This window comes from Pararge aegeria, chromosome 9 (assembly GCF_905163445.1).
Source record: "Pararge aegeria chromosome 9, ilParAegt1.1, whole genome shotgun sequence".
NCBI classification, from domain to species: domain Eukaryota; kingdom Metazoa; phylum Arthropoda; class Insecta; order Lepidoptera; family Nymphalidae; genus Pararge; species Pararge aegeria.
This window is the reverse complement of record NC_053188.1, coordinates 15672294-15700288: the sequence shown is the minus strand read 5'-3', so window position 1 is coordinate 15700288 and position 27995 is coordinate 15672294. Positions and strand designations below refer to the sequence as shown.

Sequence of the window (27995 nt, the reverse complement as noted above, 5' to 3'; positions counted from 1 at the left end):
CTTTGCACAAATGGCGCAAGAAATTATCAATCCAGAGTTATATTTAGAAAGGGTAAGTTTCATATTTGACATTGAAAGTGAAATTATAAATATATGTGTCTGGTGAAAAGTTCAATAATTTTATTGTTAAGACCGGAATGTCAGTGAAGAACGTTTCCAACTGGAATCGGCCGACTGGCGCAGTGGGCAGCGACCCTGCTTTCTGAGTCCAAGGCCGTGGGTTCGATTCCCACAACTGGAAAATGTCTGTGTGATGAGCATAAGTGTTTTTCAGTATTAGGGTGTGTGTAAGTATTTATGTATATTGTTCATGAAAATTTTCATCAGTCATCTTAGTACCCATAACATACCCAAGCTACGCTTACTTTGCGGCTAGATGGCGATGTGTGTATTGTCGTAGTATATATATATAAACTACATAACCCTGGTGTTTTTGTCTTTATTACTAATAGTAATAACAATAATATTCTTATACCTATTCCAATTTCCATCCAACAAACTAACTAATGCTAAGATGTCTCTGAAAAAGTTCAAAGTTTGTATTAAACGTAAGCTAATAGTAAAGTCCTATTATAGTATTAAGGACTACGTCAACGATAAAAATGCTTAGGTGTAAATTATTGCTCTAACCAGGTTGCTTCTTTAATAGTTTTTAAATGACAATGTGAGATGGTGATAACAACCGGCTAAGTTTGTTGTGGGCTTCTTCTTGGACCAGGGCGCGTTTGGAACCCTCGTAGCTTTAGTTTTAAGTTGACGAATTTATTTATCGCCATCAACTCACTCCTATGTCATATTTTACATGTAATGTACGCATCAAAAGTGCCATCTATGTGCCTATTTGAATAAAGAAATATTTGACTATTGACTATTAATTAAAATACCTATCAGATTAAAAACTAAAATCATAAATGCAATTGTTAATATCAAAATAGTTAAAAGGTAATTACATTAAATAATTGCCATAAAACGTGCTTAATGCAACATACCACATTCAGCTATTATATACAATGCATTGTTTCAAAAACAGTGTAAACGCCCTGCGTACGTCCAACTTCAGAGCCGCGAAAAGTTGCTAGCTCATAAAACTTTCCCACTTTCCCCATTTTATAGAGTTAACGTTTACTACAAAATGGGGAAATAAAACATTAGAGATATAATAATTACTGTCAACTGCTAAATGGAATGACGTGACTAACTGTCTGTTCGAGAAACACTACCAAAGTGGAGTGGTTTTTGATGATTCAATATTAATAGTGTACAAAGTTTCTGTCTGTTCTTAATTCTTTGCTTTTTACTATAAGTAATAAAAAAAACTATTAAATAAGTCCTACTCATTCGGTTTCCTCATTAATTATTAATTTACTCCAAATTGTTTTCATTACGCTATTCGGATATATATATTATAACTAGCTGTGGCCCGCGACTTCGTCTGCGTTTGATTTTGTTTTTAAAGTATTCAGTATCGCTAAGCCTTAAATGAGTATAGTAGTATGACTCTCATGTGACTGTCAATTAATTATAGACAAATAATTTGCAATAGAATAAAATTGCAACTATAATTAAAGATCTAAGCTATCCTATCTCCTAAGTTGGACCAGACTGCTCACGGTGTGCCAATTTAATTTAAAATCGGTTAAGTAGTTTAGGAGACCATCGCGGACAAACATCGTGACAGGAGATTTATATATATTAAGATATACATAGTACCCATAAATTATTTTTCTTTTTTTTGTTGGACTTTTTATCATAATTATATCGCTATTATCTACTGAACATTCAAAAATCTAATGTGGCACTATCTTACAATAATAACTACTAAAAACTAAAAATTATTATCTGACTAACATACTTTGCCATTACTACTTAAACAAAAATGAATTTTCATCTTCTTTCCATAATGAAGTTTACTTTCTTTTATAAAGTTTATGTATATATCTATTTTTTTTTTATTGTTTTTATATGTGATTTCATAACTGGACTTCCCTCAACTAAATAGGTACTGACAGAATACCAGCGTTGTGGGTACATTAGTATCCGGAGCATTAAGCTGAGTCAGAACCTTTTTATTGGCACGACACATCATAGACTTAAGCTATTAATAATTAAGTACAATTTTTTTAAGTTACTCCGTATGTAAGTCTGTTTGTGTTGTTCTGGACAATGTGAGATGGTGATAACAACCGGCTAAGTTTGTTGTGGGCTTCTTCTTAGACCAGGACGCGTTTGGAACCCTCGTAGCTTTAGTTTTAAGTTTACGATTGTGGTTATCGCCATCATCTCACTACCGTGTAATTCTTATGTACGCATCAAAAGTGCCACCTATGCCTACTTGAATGAAGATATTTTTGACTTGGACTTTGACTTTACTTAATTTCGGCTCAGCCGTTGAATCAATAGGATTCATTTTATCCACATGAAAATTAAGGCTTCCTGCAGTAGTTGGTGGGATTCTTTTGGCAGAGCCCCATTCCGAGGCAACCCAACAAGCCCGCGTTACGCTGTATAAATCATTAGGGATACCTAATCAGCTAAACAATAAAAAAAAGGGTTTCATTTGCATCATCGACAGTCGTTAGTAGAAGTGTGAAGAAAAATATACAATTTAACACTAAAACGAAAGGAAAAGAACGGCGTTTTCCTGAAAAAACTAAAAATAAATAAATGCCCCTTATTCATATTTAGCACTCCACAAACAAAGTCCATACGCAATGTCTATAAAAATATTTAACCATCTGCCAGATTTTATTAGGAGCAGTTATAATGAAAATGAGTTAATTACAATATTAAAAAAAATACCTCGTAGAGCTTTTATTCCGTAGTAAATGTTTTTTTTTTTTTATTCTGAGTATCCCAATTAAAATCAGTTCTTACTATACGATGTCTTCAATCCGCACTAGTGTCTAGTCCACCAATCCGCACTAGGCCAGCCACAGTTGCTGGCCTATAATATGGTAGAAAATCTCCAGTACGAGTCATAAATACTTAAGGTTAGGCTTTTAATAACTCTTACAATGTCTATCCTTACGTTTTTTATAACTTTGACAGAAGATATTCTTCATTTTATATCATCTGCATACCCTATGCCTACCCTCTAAGCACGCCTTTGCATGTAATAAATAAAAAATAAAGACGTGCCGCTAAGCGATATAGCATTCCGGTACGATGTCGCGTAGAAATCGATTAGGGGTATGGAGTTTCAAATAACTGCCATGCCCCTAAGAGGTTAGCGCCTTACCATCGCAGACTGCATAATCACTTGTAGGTGAGACTGCAGTCAAGGGATATCTTTTAGGAACATTAAAAAAAAACATCAAAAAATCGTTTCCAGGAGCTCCTAGCCCCGTACACACACCTGCTGCAGATCAAGGGTAAGCAGATTCGAGTGAAGATCGCGGTAGCCTTCAACCACTGGCTGCGAGTGCCAGACGAGAAACTCCAGTACATCGTTAATGCTGTCAACACCCTGCACAACGCGAGTTTGTTGTAAGTTGAGGCAAATAATAAATGATTACACTGTCATTGTAACCAGTTAGTTTTTACACTGAATAGGTCAAATTGCCTTATCGCTGCATAGCGATCTGTTCCAGGCAGCCAACATCTCAAGAAGAGAGTTCGGTGGTCCATATAAATATCTATACAACGTGTAAATGAAAACCGAAATATTACACCAAAGGCTTCGGAGGCACAATATTTACTGTCTCTGAGACTTACCTGTAAACGGAAACGCTAATTCTTTATAGAGTAAACCTCTGCCATAGTTTTTATTGAACGAAATCACATCGCATGCAAAATTAAGATCAAGTGACTCTTGCCACTTTATTAGGAACGCGTCGCGTAGCGTAGGTACTATGCACGTGTCGGTCTTTATTCTTCTGTATATAAATCATATAATTTTGACCCGTGGGCGACCACTATTAGTTCTCGAGTGTCACCATTTGCTGCCTGGTGTTATTTTTAAGTAGACTAATGTATATTTTAAATTTACTGCTTATAGAATGGACGATATTCAAGACAACTCTACTGTTCGGCGCGGTGTACCAGCGGCCCACTGCGTCTTTGGATTACCGTTGACACTGAATACTGGCATACACGTCTTTTTTCTCGTGCTGCAACGAGTCATGCAACTGGGCCCTGTGGTACAGCCTGTTTTATTTCATAGTGTCGGCACACCGGCAGGAGAATTTGGCAGTTTACATTTATGCTTTTCTATGCTATTCTTATGGTATTATAATAAATACAAGTCAAGTTAAAGCAAAAAATATTAGTAGACAAACGAAAGTAAAATAGACACTATTTTTCACAGTACCTATTTATAATAAAGTGTGCAACGTCATTGCCCTCTCAATCCTTACTAAAATATCGATACCTAGCATAACAGCTGTTCGACGTAGGTACTACATCAAGTACGGAAAAACATTTTCTGCCAAAGTCAAAAAACAGAAGCTTTCACTACGGCATGGCATTTCTTTATAAAACGCCAAATTCTCGTGCGGATGTACGCTCACAGCATGCCTGAGAGTTCTCCATAATAAATAAATATACTACACACATCGCCATTTATCCCCAAAGTAAGCGTAGCTTGTGTTATGGGTACTTTTATGAATAATACTTATACATAAATATTTATAATATACCCACATATAAACATCCAGCCACTGAAAAACGTCCATGTTCATCACACAAACATTTTCCAGTAGTGGGAAATGAACCCGTGACCTTTGAAAAAAAAATATGGACTTATTAATGCTCTCAAAGACATGTTAAGTCCACAAATCCGCACTTTGCTAGCGTGGTGGCCTTATTTTTTTTAATAGATAAATAAGTCAATATATTTCGACCATACACACATCGCAATTTAACCCCGATGTAAGCTTAGCTTGTGTTATGGGTACTAAGATAAGTGATGAATACTTATATAAAATATACTAGCTGTTGCCCGCGACTTCGTCCGCTTTTATTTTTGTTTTTCGAAAGACATGTGCCTCATAAATGTGGCAGCACTATATTTATTTAGGTTAGCAAAGCCTGGTGTAAAATCGTCAAACAACTTCGTCCCCTCTCCCAAGAGAACTGAGCTTAATTTCGGGATAAAAAGTCTTATATTATCCTATATTACTTCTAATACCTTCAGGTATATGTGTACAAAGTTTCGTGATGATCGGTTTAGTAGTTTTTGCATGAAAGCGTAACAAACAAACTTACATTCACATTTATAATATTAGTAGGGATAAATATAGACTTGGGACAGGAGAATACCAATAACGAGGAATAACAAGGACAGTTATACGGAATGGGGGAAAAAGAGGAATAATGATTTCCGTTGGCCTTAATGCAAGTTCGCAATCGAAGCATCGATTTCGAATAATAAACTCTGTATCGTTAAAGTAATATATACCTATTGCCACTTGTTTCAAAGTCTCAAATCCTGTACTTCTAATTTTTGTTTTGCAAAAGTACGAGCTAAAGAAATTATTGTTAACACTTTACTCCGATGTTCAAGTAAGTATTTTCATACTCGAAAACGAAACCTCGGTTATCCTAAATTTAAAGTTACACAATACCTGAGGATACGCAGTTTATGCAAGAACTGCAAATATAGGTTCAAATACAAAATCAAAATTATAAATTTGAATTTTAGTCTAACCTAACCTAAACGACAAATTGAAAATTGTTTCAGGCAACAGAGATATATTCAGAGGAAATGCTAGAATTAATTCGTGGTCAGGGCATTGATATTTATTGGAGGGAAAACCTCATCTGTCCCACCGAAGAGGAATATAACAATATGGTAGAACAAAGTAAGTAGTTTTAGTAGAAAGCTCTACCAGCTTTTTGGGAAGGAGCTCGTCCGGGGAAGTACAACTTACATGATTATTTCTCCCGCCAAGTATCACTGCTGTGTCCTGTTCTAAAGAGAGTTTTTGCCGGTGTAATTACAGGCGCATGAGGCTTAGCACCTTCTTGTTAAACCATAATATATTAAATAATATACTACGACAATACACACATCGCCACCTAGCCCCAAAGTAAGCGTAGCTTGTGTTATGGGTACTAAGATGACTGATGAATATCTTTATGAATACTTAATATACATAAATAATTAAAATATACATATAAACACCTAGACAATGGCAAACATTCATGCTCATCACACAAACATTTTCCAGTTGTGGGAATCGAACCCACGGCCTTCGGCTCAGAAAGCAAGGTCGCTGCAAACTGCGCCAATCGGCCGTCTATGAACTCATAATATGAACTTTAATAATCCAATGTAAATGTAAACGTAAAACAATCCAAATAGTCCGTTGTAAGATTGTCAAATGTCCAATGTAAGCATGCCAATCTCTACTGATCTATTGCATTTCTGCAAAGAGCTATCATAAAGGTTGCTTATCTTCGCAGATTAGGTACCTACAGATGGACTATATAAAATCTCCAAACAACTCACAGTCAACAACTTGACAACTGTATATCAAACGTGGTCTACTCGGTACCACCGGACCAATCTAACTCCATCAATTCACCCCTTCGAACAACGTCAGTTTTACTATTTAGGAACTATTATTGATATTCGAATGCATTTAGTTCAATACTGATATTTTGAAAATACTAACCAACACAATCGTATTTTCAAATATTATTACCTACTTGCCGACTAGACGGCTGACTGGCGCTGTGGGCAGCGATCCTGCTTTCTGAGCCCAAGGCCGTGGGTTCGATTCCCACATAACACAAGCTACGCTTACTTTGGGGCTAGATGGCGATGTGTGTATTGACGTAGTATATTATTTATTTATTTACCTACCTGTTTAACCTATATGTTATGTAGGTATATAAATTGGCACCAAAAACTATTGATGTATTCCTCTTTTTTTTTTTTTCAGAAACTGGGCATATGTTCTTATTGGGCTTACGTTTGATGCAGCTCTTCAGCGAATGCAAAACCGATTTCAGCAAGTTAGCTCTGCACCTCGGTCTCTACTTCCAGATAAGAGATGATTATTGCAATCTGAGACAGCAGGAGGTAAATATGACAAATTCATCATGACAACCAAAAATTTATAATTGCACTCTCTCTCTCTACGTCTTGTTCCTCATTGCTAAGGGTCGTGACCCCTTCCACTTACAACTTTTTGGAAGATTTTGTGCCATTTGACTCGGCTTTGAGCAACCTTTAAAGCAGTATGCACTTTGCTGTGTCGAGAGCAGTGCGGATAATAATTGTACACCATAGAGAAAATTGACAGAGATATAGATACAATAGAGCATTAAGGTAGAACGTACATACGTCTTTTGTAGAGTGTTCAAATACCATTGCGATCGTGTGCCGCTTGAACTTGAGCTCCATTTTTTACTCTCTGAGACTTATCTGTAAAACCGAAACACTAATAGCTTTTGAGTAACCACTGTCATAGTTTTACTGAAATAAGTCAGATACAGCCCTAACATCACATGCAAAATTAAAATCAAGTTGACTCCGGTCACTTTATTAGAAACGCGTCGCGTATCGTTGGTATTATGCGCGTGTCGATCTTTTATTTTCAATAGGGTTGTCATAAGTAAACACTTAGGGTGTTTTGATTCGTTTGTATGTAAAAATAAATATGCTTCTTTGTTTTAATATTTTTACAGTGTGTAACAATATTTCGTGATTCGATGACACGTTGTCAATTTTTATTTTAATAATATTTTTAATGTTATTTATAGGCTCTAGAAGAATGGCCGTCAGAAGAAGACAAACAGGTAACTAAATAACAATTTATAAAAGCGTACGGTAGTCTATAAGCCGTTTTTTTATGTTATACTTCTTTTGGCGTGTTAGGGTTATGAGAGTAAATTTTTACGATGCGCGCGCACATCGTCACAAGAAACCGACACCCTGAAGTTGGCTATAGTCAGTCAAACGTTTTTTTTCCAAAGAGGTGTGACAGTGTACAATTTCAATTGTCAAAGTCTGCGGGGTTATTCTGGTGATTTCATTGATTAAATAGTACAAAAATCTTTAATTTTAACGTTGAGTGAAACTTGTGAAAGTTGTCCGATAGTGAGATAACTAGATAATGCGGCATAGTGAAAATTTAATTAATAAAATAATAATGAAATACCTATTGTTAAGTATATGAATCCAATAGCCTATGGGAATAATTAAATAAATGAATATATCACGACAATACACACATCACCATCTAGCCCTAAAGTAAGTGTAGGTTGTGTTATGGATACTGAGATAACTGATGAATGGTTTATGAATAATATTATAAAATATACTTATAAAATACAGATGACCCAGACACTGAAAAACATTCATATTCATCGCAAAACCATTTATCCACTTGTGGGAATCGAACCCACAGCCTTAGACTCAGAAAGCAGGGTCACTGCTTACTGCGGCAATCGGCCCTAAGTTCGTAAGTTGTAGTTTAAGCGTCGTAAGGTTATCATTAGTTCTTATGCTATAGTTAAATAGTTTGGCGGCGACTCTTTGTCAGTAAGGGTTGTATCTAGTCACGGCCTCCCAGACCAGAGAATCCAAAAATTATAAATTCCTGTATTACCCCTGATGCGGATCGAACAAGGGACTTCTTACTTATAAGAATACAACTGCCCAGTGCAGTAATTACGTATCTCGCGCATAAGGACCGCAGGGAGATTACATATCCCGCGGCAGGCTTGCGACAAGCGTGAATCTCACGATCACTGCTGGCAAACGTCACTTTTCTATACAATAAATATACATACCGTCGTTATATTCAAATATTTAAAAAACATGCATTTTCCTATCTGTCTGTATAAGTCGAAGTCAAAGTAAGTATTTCTTTAAATTTAGGCACATAGGTGGCAATTTTAAATTCGTCTACTTAAAACTAATGCTACGAAGGTTCCGAACGCGCCCTGGTTTAAGAAGAAGTCTACAAGCCAAGCCAAGCCAAGCCAAGCTAAGCCAAGCTAATTTTTTCCATTTTTCCTTAAATGCTTTACTTGTATTGATTAAGGTATTTCTTCTCTAGGCATCCAAAGAGCTCAGCTACTGCGAAGATCTAACGGAGGGCAAATACAGTTTGCCGATCATCCACGCAATGAGCAGCTCAAAAAGGGAGGAAATACTAGGTATAGCGTGGACAGGCTGTCTCAGGCTGCTTTATCCACTTTCGAGCATGTGCGAACGGGTCTAAATGATCGTCATCATCATCATCTCTTAGAACATGAAGAATTTACGAGTGCCTTTTATTCAAGAATAATAGTATCGCATCGGAGTTCGGACTCCGGCATCTCTTCGGGTTAGATTTCAGGCTTTCATTTATGTCTGTTTTGTGCAATAAAGTATCACTTGCTTTTATGGTGTAGGAAAATATCGTGAGGAAACTTGCTTGCCTGAGAGTTCTCCATAATGTTCTTAAAGGCGTGTGAAGTTTACCAAATGGCACGTGGTGGACTACGACCTAAACCCTACTCATTCTGACCTGTGCCCTGTAGAGCTGGCACAGGTCAGACGGCTGGCACGGTTTCCATCCATTCAAACATTGAATGGATAGAAACCGTGTGTGACCGAATGAAACGTAATTTCCATTTGCCATAAGAGTATTATGCGAGACCGAAATGAATTGACCCAGAAATTGTTATATTAGCGCAACGTTCTGCACTATTTAGTGTGTGTACTAGTAGCTTTAAATAGTACCACTATTCCAGAAACAGTATTAAAAAAAATCTCAACGTAACATAGATATTCTCCGGCAAAGAACGCAAGACGTTGCAGTGAAGAAACACTGCATAGCCTTACTGGACAAAGTCGGCAGTTTGCAGTACACACGTGGCGTGCTTGAGAATCTCGACCGATCTGCTAGAGCTGAGGTGTGTATGTATAGTTCTATGGCTTTAATATTATAAAGCCGAAGAGTTAGTTTGTTTGAACAACTATTTCGAATTGAATTTGTTAGATGGTGCATTTATCCCTATCCCTATCCCTACTAATATTATAAATGTGAATGTAAGTTTGTTTGTTACGCTTTCATGCAAAAACTACTACACCGATCATCACGAAACTTTGTACACATATTCCTGAAGGTATTAGAAGTAATATAGGATGCAATTTTTATCCCGAAATTAAGCTTAGTTCTCTTGGGAGAGGCGACGAAAGTGTTTGACGATTTTACACCAGGCTTAGCTAACCTAAATACTTAAAGTGCTGCCACATTTAGGAGCAAAAGCGGACGAAGTCGCGGGCAACAGCTAGTAACTCTATAAGGCTATATTATAACATTAGGGTGATGTTCTAAAGAAACTAAAACCTTTTTTTTATAGTTATCACATTCGTTCTATAATAATTTATTATCTATGAAGGTGTTTTTAAAAGCATGATTTTAATCATCATCCTAATAAATACGTTATTCATTAGTATTGTTAAAAAACGGAAAACAACGTGCAAGAAGCCGCGGGAAACAGCTAGTATTTGAAACAAGTTTTATTATTAGCCGTAGGTATCCAGATACGTTTCGCTATAGCTAATTCTGGTAATAATTTTTTACCCGTGGGAACTCAGAGATAAAAAGCTTAGAATACTCTAGCATATATCGCTGTCGGCTCCATACAATATTTAAAACTATTTTATGTTTTTTAAATATCCCTTAAAGGCTGATGATCTCCTAGTACCTACCCTCTTTCGAACAATATCTTGTATAAGACAGTAATTTTGGGATATGTTTTAGGTGGCCCGCCTTGGTGGTAACCCAGACATGGAGGCTGTACTGGATGAACTCCTATCTTGGAAACACGAATGAACGAATGAGTGAATGTAAAAATCACCATATGATTTTACTATTTACAGTATTTGCATGCGGCTTAGGATTTTTTATACTCTGGCATGAATTTCTGAATTTTTACTGAAAAAGTAACAAAATGTTCAAATGTTAAGACAAAATTACATTAATAATGAATTAAAAGAGATGCTGGTCATTATATCTAACAGATATCTACTCGTAACAGATATAATGATCTCCAAAGCTATGTGTTTTTAAGTAACTTTTATATGGTACAATTTTTTACGTTTAGGTTTTATTTTATTTATTAGGGACAGAAAACAATTACATAGCAGCATTAGAAAACAAAATAATAGCTATTAAATCTAAACAAAAAGTGTGAGTTAATATGTAATCCACAATACTACCCACGTAATATTGTAAGGAGCAGTAGAGCGATACGATGTAGATACAAGTTACACTTACTATGACAGATAATCTTAACTGTAGGTGAATCAAAAATTAAAATTAGCTCAAAGATAGATTTTTTTTTAATTATTAATAATCTTTGCCTGATAATGACTTTCTTATATTTACGTACGACGGACCATTTACGTCAGTTCTCTATATTCAATCTATTTGTAATCAGTTTATGGGCGAAGTAAAAAAGTATGGATATTTTTTGATAATAACAACGAAACCAAGTGTGTAATTTTACAGATTGTAAATCTTACGGATAGATTGAATTTTTTTTTTATATAAACCAACGAAAAATATATTTTTGTAAGGAAATAATAATTATAAACTGAAATTTTTATTTACAACAACTATAAGCCGTCTAACTGTTCACTTATGGGCATGGTACCCAAAATGCTGGCGCTATTGCCCCTTTGAATTGCTAGACTTAGCCGTTGGGCTAAATAAGCGCCAGCTCTTGGGTCACCAGACGTAAGGACCAATTTTTGTGCCACACTGTTAATAAAATTAAAAAAAAATAGGTATCCGTAATATACTAATGGACATTAGTCAGCGCACGCAGATAAAACAGCTCATTTGAGCATCTTCTTAACGGACTTGCTTAACAAATATAAAGGTACCAAATTACCTAAAAATGATTTAAGTTACGCTCTCAAAATACGCGCCGCGTGTATGGTGGCCCATTTTTAATTTACAAAAACTAAACTATAATTACATTTATGAACATTTATGTATTTTTTTTACTTCAGTGAATAAGTATGGTAATCTAAGTTTAATTTTGGTTGTATGTAAATAAATAAGGAAAGAATATTTTTGTATTACTTATGGTTTTCATCCCATTCATGACCTAAACTAATCCATGCCCACGAGTGACGAGATAACGAGCAGATTTTTCTCCAATGCTGATTTGCATAGTAAGGCTTGCGAGAGTGCAAATCTTGTACTAAGGCTATGGTATTGCTCAGAATTGCTCTAACTTCACAGCGCGACATTAACTCTACTGTGAGATGGTGATAACAAAAAAAATCCTGGCTAAGTTTGTTGTGGGCTCTTCTTAGACCAGGGCGCGTTTTCCTGTGAAAAAGCTAGCCACATTCCGCGTTTGTGAAGTCGGACGTGCGCCGGGCTTTCTCAGTGTACAAATTGTGCACTTGATGCAATAATGGTTATTCTGTATGTTCTTAATTCTATGGTTTTAATGTTATTGGTGATCATTTATGATGTTAGTAACAAGTATATTTTACTTTATCCAAATAAGCGATTAGTAAAATTTACTACACAAATAACCTTACAAAACCTAAATTAGCCTTAACCTAAATAAACGTTACTCAAAAATTTGCATTTCAATAAATATGTCTACTTAACTTTATATATATTACTAGCTGTTGCCCACGTCATCGTCCGCGTCTGTTTTTGTTTTTAAAGGCAGTCATCATCTTCACTCCAACCGATTGAAGTCCACAGCTGGACATTTTGTAGAGAGTTCTTAAATCCACGGTCATGGGCCGCTTGTTTCCAGCGGCTCCCAGCGACTCGTTTGATGTCGTCTGTCCACCTCGTTGGGGACAAGAGCGGCGTGCACTTCATACATGCACAAAAGCACTGCATACCCTAAAATTTATATATATCTTGTATAGCGGGAGGATTATTGCCGTTTTATGCAATTTTCCTGCTGTATGCATACCTTTGTAAGAAACCAAGTGCACGCCACTGGACGCACCACACCTTAGGACCTCAACGTCCATCGGTCCTGGGAGCTATATGCCCCGTCAATTGCCACTTCAGCTTTACATCGAATTTCCTGTATCCAAATTTGATCTTAAGATACATCTTTAAAATTCTTTTTATTAATTCATAGTAATTAAAAAAAAAAGATTTATCTGATTTTTTTTTCTTACTACTTAATTATAATTTAAAAGATTTATCAGATTTTTTTTTCTTACTACTTAATTAAAACCTTAATCGGCTTCCATAGCTAATATTATAATGCGAAAGTGTTTTTGTTTGTTTGTATTTTCTTCACTCTCTAACTAATCAACCAATCAAAAATTGTTTGGCAGTGTCAATCCGTCGTTGAAAGGATTATTCCATCACGTTCTAACAAAGCACTCATCTTTATTATTATTATAAGCTCGTTATTATTATAATAAAAGCAAATATACCTGTTTATGAACATTTTGGTTAAAGATAAAAAAGTATCTTCGTTCAGACTGTTCAAAATAATGCATAATCTGTGGTCGGTATAAGTTGGAACTTGGAGTAGGAATTCAAAATGACGAACCCAGATTTAAAAAGGAATGTCATAAAAAATGGCGGGAAAAATAGTGGTCCAGACAGAAGTGTCAAGGGAAGACTGAAGAAGTTACCTCTTTGTAGTGAAGTAACAGTGTGCTATAAATTCAGATAGATTTATGTCTAATTTTATAATGTGACTAGCTGTTGCCCGCGACTTCGTCTGCGTTTGATTTTGTTTTTAAAGTATTCAGTATCGCTAAGCCTTAAATGAGTATAGTTGTATATACATATAACATGTGACTGTCAATTAATTATAGACAAATAATTTGAAATAAAATAAAATAAAATGTGTGACTTTACTTAAAGATCTAAGCTATCCTATCTCTTAAGTTGGACCAGACTGCTCACGGTGTGCCAATTTAATTTAAAATCGGTTCAGTAGTTTAGGAGTCCATCGCGGACAAACATCGTGACAGGAGATATATATATATTAAGATATGTTGTAATTAGAGATACTAAAACGATTAAACGTTTTACGATATGAATATGGGGTTTCTTTTAATTATACCTAAGTTTGTTTAGTTTTAAACATACGTTCGGGTCAGCAACTGATTATGATAAAAGTTTTCACCGACATTGTGGAAACAACAGACAAGACTTTTAGAAAACAAAAGCAGACGAGGTCGCGGCTCACAGCTAGTTCATATTATACCTAACTACTTGATGACAGTTAGACAAAGAATAATACACAAGACATCGTTTCGCTCCTCGGTCAATGTAGGTAAGAGAGTATATATATAAGTGAATACAATTACCAACTTTAACCATTTTGTTAAAACATTCCGAGGTAGGTACATTACCTACATCCAGCACAGTGAAGTGATTAATAATAATTAACTGTCAGATAAATTAAAGGCCATCTAATAAACATGGCGCAAGAAAATATTAACGGAGAACCGAAATTAGAAAAGGTATGTAAGCATTTTTTTTTTAAATAATTATATAATGAGGCTGTGGAACCTGTTTCCAACCTTTGTTATTTTTTCGCAATTTTCGGTAATTTGCGTTACCTCACCTACCTACCTAGACATAAATTTATAATTTATTGACTGTAGTTATAGAGTTGATTGTTGTTGTGTGGGTTCACTTCTTTACTTCGAACCTTTTTATTCAATGATATATAATAGATAATAATTAATAAATATACTACGACAATACAGACATCGCCATCTAGTCCCCAAAGTAAGCGTAGCTTGTGTTATGGGTACTAAGATAACTGATGAATAATTTTATGAATAATAAACATAAATACATAAACACCCAGGACACTGAAAAAACATTTATGTTTAAAACATAAACATTTTCCAGTTGTGGGAATCGAACCCACGGCCTTGGACTCAGAAAGCATGGTTGCTGCCCACTGCGCGAATCGGTCGTCATTGATGATAAAGCTTCTATCACTAACAGTGAGTCGAAATCTTAAGTCACCTATTCTGGGTTGACTCGTTTAAGAATGATATCCAATTAATGGTTCCCTTTTTCATTTGAGGACGGATCATTTCGTGCTTGTCTGTTTCTATGTCTATAAGGAAGTATCAAGTTGAAATTGTTCTCCTGTCTGAGGGGAGTGATTGTCTGTGTAATTATTGGCACATGAGAACAGACAATTACTCCTCATGTTAATGGAAATAGGGCGGAACTTTGTAGGACGTATTCCTGTTGCTGTCGAAATGTTGCTTTGCTGAGAGGCGATGGTTTTCCAGTTACCATCTAGTAAGCCATCTGCATAGTCCGTCAATTACAACTATGAATAAAAGTTACCTAACCCTTGGCTCTTAAAGCCCATGAGATAGAACCGAGGTTACATGAAATGTTTCTAGGAGCTCCTGGCCCCGTACACCCACCTTCTACAAGTCAGCGGGAAGCAGATGCGAGTCAAGATCATCCTTGCGCTAAACCACTGGCTGCAAGTGCCTGAAGACAAACTGCGCTTTATCGTCGACACTGTAAACATGCTGCATAACGGAACTCTGCTGTAAGTAAGCGCCAAGTGCGAAGTGGTGGATGAACCCAAAACCCTATCAGGTTTTGATTCAGGAAATTTTTCTTCTCAGAAAGACAGACAAAAATTTTTGTCAGTAATTCTTGCCAGTGCAAGGGACAAAATTTACTTGTCTGCCTGCCAGTGCACGGTAACAGGGACAAGGAGACGTTTACCCTATTTAAGTTTCAGTAAGTCCCAGTACTTGTAAATCGTACAGTTGTTGCTCTTTATCTATTATACAGAAGCTATCAAAAAGGCGGAGGATAGAACAGAATTTTAATACAGCCTTCCAGGCTATTAAAATTGCTACGAAGGAACTTGAATCCGGAAACGACCTTCAGTAATGAAGTAAACTACGAAGAGAAGACCCTGTTTAATATTACACGTATATTATTTGGATATTAATTAAATTCGTGCGCCCATACTCGGAGAGTGGATAAAACTGTAGGAGAAGATAAACATTTGGTCCTTTTCCCGTGGGGATTTTTTTTTAGAATACACAAATTTAGTACACTTGCCCTAGGAGATTAGGTAGGGATGCGCTTGCTATAACGTTTACATATCGTCTGTTAGTATGTTGACCAAATTACTGATGCTAGCAACTTGCACATGTTACTTACACCTAATATTTAAAAGCTAAACGAAGCAGGCAATTGATAGAACAGGTACCTATGTGTGGATAGCTAGCACTCTTGGGCCTGCACGTGAGAGTGTGGATCCGGCTTAAGTGTTTATGATTTCATCACAATTTATTTCACTTTCTTCTTTTCATCGTGTCTTAAAAAAGAAGAGAACTTGGTTGTTAATGTATTTTCTTCATTACTGAGCTGTGATGACGTCTTTAGGATGCTTATATATTATAACTAGTTGACCCGTGCAACTTCGTTGCACCAAATCGGTTATTACCGGAAAGCACGAATAAAATGACATTTTCTAAAATGAATCTAAATCTAGATCGATTTATCGATCCAGAAACCACCTGTATACTAAATTTCATGAAAATCGTTGGAGCCGATTCCGAGATTTCAATGATATATATACAAGAATTGCTCGTTTAAATATATAAGATTATACATCGAATCTTCCAGAATATAATTATTATTGTCAAAAATGGAATAATTATGTTCTAAATTTAAGTTTGTAAATAATCCTTTTAAGAAAGCAGATAATTCTTATCAGTTTGGTAGATCCGAGATGACAAAAGACTAGGTCTTTACGGTTAGGGTTTTATCTCTACACAACATACGATGAGGTATAAACCAGCTGCCGCTATCAAATTACGCAATTTGTATAACGACGATCACAACTTGTTGGAACGGCAACAACTGGTTGGAAAAGTTAGTTTAAAGGGCAGCAGTCATCTTAGGGGTTATTTAGTCATTCTACAATTTTCTTACCCAATGACTACGTAAAAGTCTAAAATGGGTCTATTCTATCTGTTCTAGAGTTGACGATGTGCAGGACTCTGCAAATATACGACGTGGTATACCAACGGCTCACCGCATCTATGGAGTACCCATCACGCTCAACGCTACGATGCATATAATTTTGTTATCACTAAAGGAAATCATGAAATTAGGTCCCAAGGTATGTTATGAAAACTAAGCTTAATATTCTATACTCCGCGAAAGGCAGGAGAATCTGTAAGAAATTCCAAGGACTCATCATCGTCATTGGTCCTATTAATGTCGGCTAATTTAAGGCGGGTCCACATCCACATTCACATAACACTTTCAATCTACACTTGGACAAACTATTTATACATAGCCTAACTACCTACGCTTCAGGTTGATGAACACAGGTATACTCTGTTCTTGTGGTTTGGGACGCTTTGTAGGACGTATTCCTTACATACCCTGTAAAGTATTGCGTGTTTATAAGCGATGGTTTTCCACTACGATAAAGTCAGTTGTTACATAAAAAAGTTAAGGTTACGTTTTAACTAGCTGGTTATTCCTGTACTTACTTTGTTTCCGAATAATATTGAATTTTGGCTTTCAAAATCGTTTTCGTCACCATCATCATCATACCAACACGTTACCGGCCCACAACAGCACGGCACGGGTCTCCTCCCACAATGAGATGGGTTTAAGGCCGTAGTCCACCAAGCTGGCCCAGTTTGGATTGGTGGAATCCACTAACCTTTGTGCACATTATGAAGACACTTTATTTCCGACTAACCTTGTATTTTGGCTTTCAAAATCTTTACATTTTCGTTATAATCATCATACACATTACAGTCCCACTATAGCACGGTACGGGTCTCCTCCCACAATGAGATCGGTTTAAGGCTTAATTCCACATAGCTGGCCCAGTTTGGATTGATGGACTCCACACACCTTTGAGCACATTATAAATAAATATAAATAAATAAATATACTACGACAATACACACATCGCCACCTAGCCCCAAAGTAAGCGTAGCTTGTGTCATGGGTACTAAGATGACTGATGAATATTTTTATGAATTATATATATACATAAATACTTAAAAAATACATATAAACACCCAGACACTGAAAAACACCTATGCTCATCACACAAACATTTTCCAGTTGTGGGAATCGAACCCACGGCCTCGGACTCAGAAAGCAGGGCCGCTGCCCACTGCGCCAGTCGGCCGTCAAACGTCATTATGAAGAACGATAACGGCATAAACTACTCCACTCCCACGCATCCTCACGATATTTCCCTCCGCCGTTGAGGAAAGTAATATTTTAATTGCTTAATAGGCACATAGCTTAGAAAAGTTAGAGGTATGTAGTGGGGTTCGAACTCGTTCCCCCGAAAGTGAGGTCGAGCTCCTACCCACTGGGCTAGCGCCGCTTACTTAGCTATCACGTTTCAATAATGATTTATTAATTTATTTAATAGGAAGCCAACGTTATATACAATGCCTTAAATTTATTATAAACATAATGGTAATATTATGAATTATACATTGTATACCCCACATACAGGCTAACTCTGCATGCATCATGAAATATAGACGTTCTTCAATATAAAGAACATAAAACTTAAGAGATAAATTTAAAATATACAAAAGATATAACACTATATTAAAAATAAAAGAGGATAACGTAACATACAGTTTTTTAATTTTGCGTTTAAAACTCAGTGCGGAATTGTGAAAAAATCTAAATCAGCTTTTTTAAATGCACAATTGTAGGCTGAGACAATTCTATCTATCGGGGCGGACCTGCAAAGATTAGTTTTTGTGGATGTAGGCCTAAAAGTTTGCTTAATCTTGATATAAGATCTCGCATTATACCTAAGTACTGCCAATCTTACTCTGTCCGCTAAACTTGAACAATCAATACCACCATTAATAATTTTATGTAAGAAACAAAGATCTATCATGTTTCTGCGATTCGTGAGTGTAATATTTAATAGGTCATTATAGATAGTATCTTCATTCAATATTTTGTCCTTGTTGGCGCAGTTTGCAGCGACCTTGCTTTCTGAGCCGAAGGCCGTGGGTTCGATTCCCACAACTGGAAAATGTTTGTGTGATGAGCATGAATGTTTGCCAGTGTCTGGGTGTTTATATGTATATTCTAATTATTTATGTATATTAATCAGTAATCTTAGTACCCATAACATAAGCTACGCTTACTTTGGGGCTATGTGTGTATTCTCGTAGTATATTTATTTTATTTATAGTGAGGATTCCATGCAATAGAGCAGTATTCAAGTCTGCTACGTATTAATGAATTGTACAGTGCTAATGAATAAAAACAATTTCAGGCATCAGAAATATACGTCCAGGATTTCTTAGAAGCACTCCGGGGCCAAGGTACCGATCTATACTGGCGGGAAAACTTCGTGTGCCCTACTGAAGAGGAGTACAAAACGATGGTCGAACAGAGTAAGCGCTATTAATTTACAACGTGTAAATGAAAACCGAAATGTTACAGCCTTTAAGGTACATTATTTACTGTCTCTGAGACTTCTTTGTGAAACCGTAACGCTAATAGTTTTTGAGTAAACCATTGCCATAGTTTTTACCGAAAGAAATCACATATATCACACTTATATCACATGTAAAAGTAAAAACAAGTGGCTCCTGTAACTTTATTTGGTACGCGTCGCGTAGCGTTCTATGCACGTGTCGGTCTTTTTTCTTCAAAAGGGTTGTCATAAATAAACACTTAGAATGTTTCGAATTAGTTTGCATGGAAAAAAAATATGCTTAGTTTGATTTAATATTTCTGTTAGGTGACTCTGTATGAAATATACGTATGCACTCTTCAACAGTATTTCTTAATTCCGATACACGTTGTATAAAACCAGCCGTATCTGTCCAAATATACCTTCTATGATCGACGCCGATTCGGATGTAGCAAATCATCTAAACGTAACTAATACATTCATTTATTTATTACCTTTTCCATGCAAACAGTACTTTTTGTTTTTACACAAAAGAGTAATATTGTTTTTTTTTTTATCATATACTTAAAGTATAAACCAAAAAGTAGTTATACATATACGATAACATTAAATAAAAAAGGCTTAGGGATAAACTACCAAGCCAAAATGAAATAAACTAAATACGTGACTATGTTTGTGTTTAGAGAATTTAATATTACAGATGTTTTCCTTCACCGTTGAAGCAAGTGTCATTTTTGTTGCTCTCGCAGCATAGACCCTCCACGCTGCTCCAATGCAGGTTGGTGGGCTTTAACGACTAATATCCAAAGTGATAATAACGGGGCCTGACGGCTTAAAGTGCTCTCCGAGTTGCGGGGGGTGACACCGCCAACCACCTAACTCCGGACTGGGACTGAAAGTTCTTAAACAGAAAACGAACAATTTTTTTGGCATGTCCCGGGATTTGAACCCAGGACCTCGTAATCTTATGTTGAAGATTACCACTAACCAACGAGGCAGTTGATAGTGATAAATAATGTATTAAATAGTTTTTATAAATAATTATTCTCATTTATATCTGGAAAAAAGTTCAATTAAACATAGCATATTTAAATTAAATTAGATTAACAGTTATAACAATGGGTTATACTAGGAAATCTACTATGGCTATCATGCAGTGCATTCTTTTATTTGTTAAATTTTTTTTGCGATACAAAAATATCCAATACAATAATATTGTATAGATATAGATAGCTAGGTACCTACGTAGTATTCCGTGGCATTAATGCGTGCAAATAAATTATTTCATTTTACCATCTAACTAAATAAAATCTAAAAGGTCCTCGAAACCACCGCAGCGAGGCACAGTTCCTAAGATGCTGGCAGCATTGCCCCTTTGGATGGCCAAACTAATTCGTTGGCCAAGGTAACTGCCCGCTCTAGGATCACCGGTAGACTCGATAACCCTTTTCGATAATTCTTTGAAAAGGGCTCTTGCCTCCGGACCCCACGGTCCCAAAGTCTACTCCAAAAGGCACAAATCCAATACAATATAATTACGTTGTTATTAATTATAATGGTGACACTTCAGTATAAGCACAGTCTAATCACCTAAAACACACCTATTTTTTTGTACCATGAACAAGCAAAAAAAAAAAACATTAATAAATAAATAAATAGTCTATATCATGTAGGTTATATATATGCTAAAACGTTCTACGTTTAAAATGATTTTTTGTGTGATTTTGTTCGCCACGCTGCGCTTGCCGAATCTGTAGAACTCTCAGTAATGTCTCTCGCAATTAAGAACATATTATCACATTATTAAGAACATATAAAAACCTCATTCAGTCATTTTAGTATGCGCATTTTACAGTGCAGTACTCACTTCTCACCAGCGTTAAAGTTGCTAGCTCCCATTTCTCCCATTTTATGATAAACGTTTAGAACATTAGAGGTAAAATAATCTGTAAAAGTAAATGAGTTAGTTAGGTAAACGCCTAGCCTGAAGAGAAACACTATGTTTTTGATGCTTCTACATTAGTCGTGTTAATTATATTATTGGTTACTGCATGTGCTTAATTCTGTGATTTTAATTGGATAAATTAAAAACGCACATAACTCCGAAAGGTGCGTTCCGGGAATCGATTCCCCTAGAAGGAGACCGAACCACTAAACAATACGCTATCACCGCTTTTCAGTCTATATCTAGCTATATTTATAATAAAACTGTCAAATTCCGTACATTCATTTTTTTTTTCTATAACCAAAGTCAAAGTCAAAGTCAAAAATATCTTTATTCATGTAGGCGCATAGGTGGCACTTTTGATGCGTACATTACTCACGTAATGAGAAGAAAACTGTAGTGAGATAATGGCCATATTCGTAAACTTAAAACTAAAGCTACGAGGGTTCCAAATGCGTCCTGGTCTAAGGAGAAGCCCACAACAATCTTAGCCGGGTATTTTGTTTGTTATCACCATATCACATTATTATTTCAAATGATTAGAAGGGCTACATGATTAGAGCAATAATTCACACCTAAGCTTATTTATCGATTACGTAGTCCTTTATATTATAATAAGACATTTCTATAAGCTTACGATAAGCTAACCGATATAGAACTCAAAACAATGCTGATTGGAGATAGAGGACAGAACTCCTCAGCTGACATCAGCAGAACCCTCTCCAAAGGCATAACAATACTGAATACGTAAAGAGTTGCCACATTTATGAGGACTTCAGTGCTAGGACAAAATAAAAATCGTTAGAAATGTCCTCGGTAAACCTTTAGTATACGAATCGACTAAGATTTCGATTCTTCCTTTAATGATCGCAGTTATTTGTTAATGATAGGGGCTGAGACTTATAGATACCAAATTATCTTTCAAACTTCAAAAGACGGGTACCCATCCATTTTTCAAATTTTTTTACAAACATTTTTCAAAGTATTTTAAATAAGCCAAAACGAGAGTAGGTTATCGGGACGGGTGTTTGTGTTTTGCAATCTACGTGATTGAAGGTTTCAAATAGTAGGTGATTAAAGCTCCAAGAGCACCTGTTCTTGCTCTATATTATTCATCCACACCTCAGCCGTTTATTTAAATTTGTTGAAATGCTATCTGTACATAAAAACATACGTATCATGGATATTTGGCACTTCCAGTACGAAATAAAACTGTTCTTGCTTGAATGCACTTTATTTTTCACTTCCCAGGCGGATTTGTAAAATCTTTTTACATTTACACGATAGGATTTTTATGAAGGGTAACTCTTTTTTTCACCCCCAAGGGGATGAAATGGGGGATGAATGTTAGATTTGAAGGATTTTTTTTGTTCCAGAAACTGGACGTATGCTAACGTTGTCTTCACGTGTGTTGCAACTTTTCAGCGAATTTAAAACTGATTTAACCGACTTTGTGTTGCACCTCGGTTATTACTTCCAGATGAGAGACGACTATTGCAACTTAAAACAACAGGAGGTAGGTTTAAATATTTAAGAGAAAGATTTTAAAGAAAATGTAAAACTATAAACTTCTTCCCTTTAAAACTTCATACTGTATACACATTTATCCCACGCAAGTCTGCGATGTAATGGCGATAAGTCAAAGTTAAAGTCACATATTTATTTATTCAAATAGGAACATTGATGACGCGTACATTACATGAAAAATATGACATAGAAGTTGGTGGCGATTACTAAATTAGTCGAAGTCGTAAGTATGTCGTAAGTAATACCTAATGTGTTCGTAAACTACGTCTTTTCAAGATGTAGGACGGAAAATCCTATCCCCGTCCGAAAAAAATCCTGTTCTTTCAAATACTTAGATGAATTTAATAGAATCCCTCTCTCACGCTTAATTCGATGCATGCGACTTTTTCAATTGTTAGAACTTTTGAAACGCAAAGTACTTATCTTTTCGCAAATCTCTCAAAACTCCTCACCGACACGTCTAATTGTGTTGTGTTATTATAAATTCAAAAAATTCTAAATTCATTTATTTCAAGTAGGCCCAGTTTATAAGTGCTTTTGAAACGTCGAGTCAGTCTGTATGTAGTGACTCTACCACCGCTACCGAAGGCAGATTCCACCGAGAAGAGCCGGCAAGAAACTTAGCAGATTGCCCTTTTTCAACATCATTTTACAGTTTACAATCTTTTAAATTTTCTATCTTGTGAGAGATGAGAGCGGAGCCTGCTTTCAAGCAGCCTGTTCGCTAAGAAATTCATCACTCGTTTTGTAACCACGATTTATTAAATATGTTTTAACACATTGTTTAAACTTACGCATTGGCAGGTCCAAAAGCACCTTGGGAATCATGTAATAAAAGCATATACTCAATCCCACAAATGACTTCTGCACCTTTCGCAAACGATATGCAGATGTCATTTACTTATGTGACATCTGCATATCGTTTGCGAAAGGTCCAGAGGGATTTTTTGGGATTGGGATAAATTAATTAAAAATAAATAAAATAAAAATAAATTCAACTTGTAAACTATCTAAATCTTGGGCGCCCCTAAACCCCTCTACACTCTTAAATCCCTCATTACACTTTGGATTTGTAGAGATTTGTTACGCTTTAGATTTTGGAGTTTAGCGCTAATGGCTATTCATTGTATCTAGAAAACTAACGAAACTCACTTGGGTATTTTCTTGTCATTTCCATATGACCGCTGATTGGCGGTGGTGCAGTGGGCAGAAACCCTGCTTTCTAAGTCGAAGCCTGTGGATTCGATTCGTATTAGTGGAAAATGTTGTTTGATTATTTTCAGTGTCAGGGTGTTTATTTATTTTTGTGAATAATTATATGATAGGAATCGTGTTGTTTCTCGAAATAACAGCACATATCTATAATTTCGTTATTATTTGATATTTGCAGGCACTAGAAGAGTGGCCCGGTCCCGAAGACACGCAGGTAATATGGAGTTACTTCTATACAGACCTGTTGCAAGATCGTTTATGTTGTAGATAAACCGAAAAATATATTTTATAACCATTTAAGGTTTAAATATGGAATCAGTACTAACCGGCGAAAGCAAGCTGTAATAGAATAGTGGGTAGGTCAGCTTTCCTTATAGCAGGGAAGAAGACAAAAATCGTATCCCAAAGTCAAAGTCAAAGTCAAATATTTCTTTGGCACATAGATGGCACTTTTGATGCGTACATTACATGTAAAATATGACATATGAATGAGTTGATGGCGATAAATAAATTCGTCAACTTAAAACTAAAGCTACGACGAGGGTTCCAAACGCGCCCTGGTCTAAGAAGAAGCTCACAACAAACTTAGCCGGTTGTTATTTTTATTTGTTATCACCATCTCACATTGTCCTTTAAAAACTATTTAAAGAAGCAACCTGGTTAGAGCAATAATTTACACCCAAGCATTATGTGTCAACCTGCTAAATCACAGGAACAGGGAATAGGAGAAGTTTATCCTCGTTTATTATGACACATATATTATTTGGATATTATTTCCTCTTGTGCGTCAGTGCTCTGAGAGTTGATAAAGCTGTAGGAAAAGGTAAATTTGTATCTCCGGGGAGATAATTATCTCCTGTCCATGCTAGCCGTGCTGGGGGAACGAGTTCAAGACCCGGCACGCACCTCTTACTTTATCTTTATTTCATCTATCTATTAATATAGCGTATCATAATATACACATGTATATGTGTATATATATATATATTTTATTTTATGTTTTTATTTGTGTATATTTTGTTTATGTATTTGTATGTAGTTATTTACCTACTTGTTCACCACCTATTTGTTCTCGCTCTTGTTGTCCTAATCCTACGGTTGCTTGGCAGAGATCGCATTTAAGCGATAAGGGCCTCGGGCCTTTTTTATTCTACTCCAGTTTTTGTGTTTCTCTCTATTCGTCCTTTATTTTCCTAACTGTGTAGTGGTGTACAAATAAAGAGTTTTAATAAATAAATAAATAACTTTTCGGAGTTATGTACGTTTTAAGATTGTTTGAAATGTCGCTTAAGCAATAAAACCATCTTGAGTAATGTTTACTTTATGAATGCCTAAGATCTCTCTCTGTGAAGTCTACCAATCAGCACATGGCCAGCGTGGTGGACTATGGCCCATTGCCTTAGGGCCCACTACTGGGCATGAGACTCGTGCCCACTAGTGGGCGGATAATGGGATGCTAATGATGATGATGATGAAACCTATTATTTATTTATTAAGGCTATTAAGGACGCCACTTTCTGTGATGACATAACGGAGGGCAAGTTCAGTTTCCCGATTATACATGCGATGAAGACTCCAGAAGGCAGTCAGATATTAAGTATCCTTTTAAATCTCGTAATAATAATAATAAAGCCTTTATTTCGAACTATAAAATAACAGTTTTAAGTCGTACAAAGTAATTAATAAATTTATTCATTAGAAATTCAGTCAGTGTGTATCAAATTTTACAATCATTAACTATTGGCGCAGTGGGCAGCGACCCTGCTTTCTGAGTCCAAGGCCGTGGGCTCGATTCCCACAACTGGAAAATGTTTGTGTGAAGAACATGAATGTTTTTCAGTGTCTGGGTGTTTATCTGCATATTATAAGTATTTATGTGTATTATATTCATAAAAAAATAATTATCAGCTATCTCAGTACCCATAACACAAGCTACGCTTACTTTAGGGCTAGATGGCGATGTGTGTATTGTCGTAGTATATTTATTTATTTATTTTTTTATTTATATGTATATTATAAGTATTTATGCATATTATTCATAAAAATATTCATCAGTAATCTTAGTACCCATAACACAAGCTACGCTTATCGTAGTAGTATATTGTCGTAGTATATTTATTTATTTATTTATTTATCTTCAATTCAATCTTAATTATATTTTTTAACCTTTTAAATCTACAATATATCATATTGCATACCAATATATAGCTGAAGAGTTTGTTTGGTTGAACGTGGTAATCTCTCTCACTGCTTTGAATTGGAAAAATCTTTTTGTGTTAGTCCATTTATCAAGGAATGCTATAAGCTAAAGAACGTCACGCTACGACCAATAAGAGCGGAGCGGAGCATCAATTTCCAATAATATTGGAAAAAAATATATACAGAGCTTCCGATGCGTGCGATTTGTAAACGGTTAAAGTTACGCCGAAATAACGTATTACAGAACTATTGCTCTCTATAAGTTCTAAATCTGCGATAGCCTGTCTATGTAAGGACTCATACACGGGCGAAGTCGCGGGGGACCGCTCGTTACAAATAAAATATGTATAAGTCGGCTTGATATCGTTTTTAAGTAGTTGATGTTACATGCTTTTTATGTTTTTTTGTAAGAGCTCGTCCAGGGAAGCCGTGATGCTAGTGATTTTTAAAAAGTTGGTAAATAATTAAACTTTTGATAACTATGAATTCATATGGGCCAGATATTTTATTAAACTGATTAGGTTTCTAACAAATACGCCAGTAATTATTATATATTTAATAAATAACAATGAATCCTGAACGGCGCAAAGATATTCTACGGCAACGAACTCAAGACGTCCAGCTTAAGAAGTACTGCGTGTCTCTACTGGAAAAAGTTGGCAGTTTGCAGTACACACGCGATATACTGGCTAAACTTGATCGGGCCGCAAGAGCTGAGGTATACATGGCCATGAGAGCGTTTATGTACCTATTATTAGTAGCGGTGATAGCCCAGTGGTTAGGACTTACGCTTCATTTTCGAGGAGCCGACTTCGAATCCCAGCACGTAACTTTAACTTTTCTATATTATGTGCGTTTTAAGTAATTAAAATATTACTAGCTTCAACGGAGAAAACACCAAGAGGAAATCTGCATCCCTAAGAGTTCTACATAGTTTTCTCAAATTCTTGTGAAGCCCACCAATCCGCACGGGGCGCAGACCATGCGGATTGGTGGGCTACGACCTAAGCCTTTCTCATCGTGGGCGGAGACCCGTGCCCTGAAATGGGCCGGTAATGGGTTGATATGATGATGTCTTATTATTTGAATTATTTATGATTATTTAAATTATATATGACTAGCCTGCCACGCTTCGCTGTGGCACATTGTGATTGAATGGTTGAGAAAAATAGATAAAAGCAATCCATGATGCGTATTATATATCATGCTAAAATTTCAGCTCGATCGGTGCAGAACTTTTGAGTTTTTGAAGCGTACACAAACCAACATAACATTTTTATATATGTAGATAATGCAGTCCAAGATGGCCAACTTGTTAGAGTTCCTAAAATCCTAATCGACTTCCACGCTACATAATGGCGGCGCGTTTTTCTCGGTAGGGTAACCACGGTCAAAGCCTCACACCAGACCAGCGAATATTCTGAAATTATAAATTCTAAATTTCCCCTGCCGGGTTCGAACCCGGGACCTCACAGTTCGTTCGTCATATTGTAGTGTACTTACATTGGACATTTTAATTTCAAGGTGGCACGTCTTGGTGGTAACCCACAAATGGAGGCTGTACTTGATGAGCTCATGTCTTGGAAAGATCGACATATTCAGGAATTATGTTAACATTATTAAAAAATTATAAAAAATATTTTGTTAAAATTAAATGTATTTAGAAAAAAAATCTGTTGTTTTTTTATCTATCCATATTTTTATTTGCACTTCTCACTACTTCTCACTT

At 36.0% G+C, this 27995-nt stretch overlaps 1 protein-coding gene across 1 annotated transcript; it reads left to right on the top strand.

Moving 5' to 3' along the window:
- Nucleotides 1–7: 7 nt before the first annotated feature.
- On the top strand, nt 8–27880 carry LOC120626495 (geranylgeranyl pyrophosphate synthase-like). The gene is made up of 13 exons (XM_039894022.1): nt 8–52; nt 3332–3486; nt 3998–4139; nt 5681–5801; nt 6888–7027; nt 15329–15483; nt 16938–17079; nt 19240–19360; nt 22705–22844; nt 24246–24281; nt 25565–25664; nt 26857–26984; nt 27791–27880. The coding sequence occupies exons 1-13, from the start codon at nt 11–13 to the stop codon at nt 27878–27880; spliced, it is 1512 nt and encodes a 503-aa protein (XP_039749956.1). The 5' UTR covers nt 8–10.
- The last annotated feature ends 115 nt before the right edge of the window (nt 27881–27995 follow it).

What these genes read in the sequence shown, in the direction of transcription:
- LOC120626495 (XM_039894022.1), top strand. Translation starts at nt 11, where the DNA reads ATGGCGCAAGAAATTATCAATCCAGAGTTATATTTAGAAAGG. An exon ending in CTGCACAACGCGAGTTTGTT is followed by an intron (nt 3,487 to 3,997) that starts GTAAGTTGAGGC and finishes TACTGCTTATAG; the next exon opens with AATGGACGATATTCAAGACA. An exon ending in CAAAACGATGGTCGAACAGA is followed by an intron (nt 19,361 to 22,704) that starts GTAAGCGCTATT and finishes TTTTTGTTCCAG; the next exon opens with AAACTGGACGTATGCTAACG.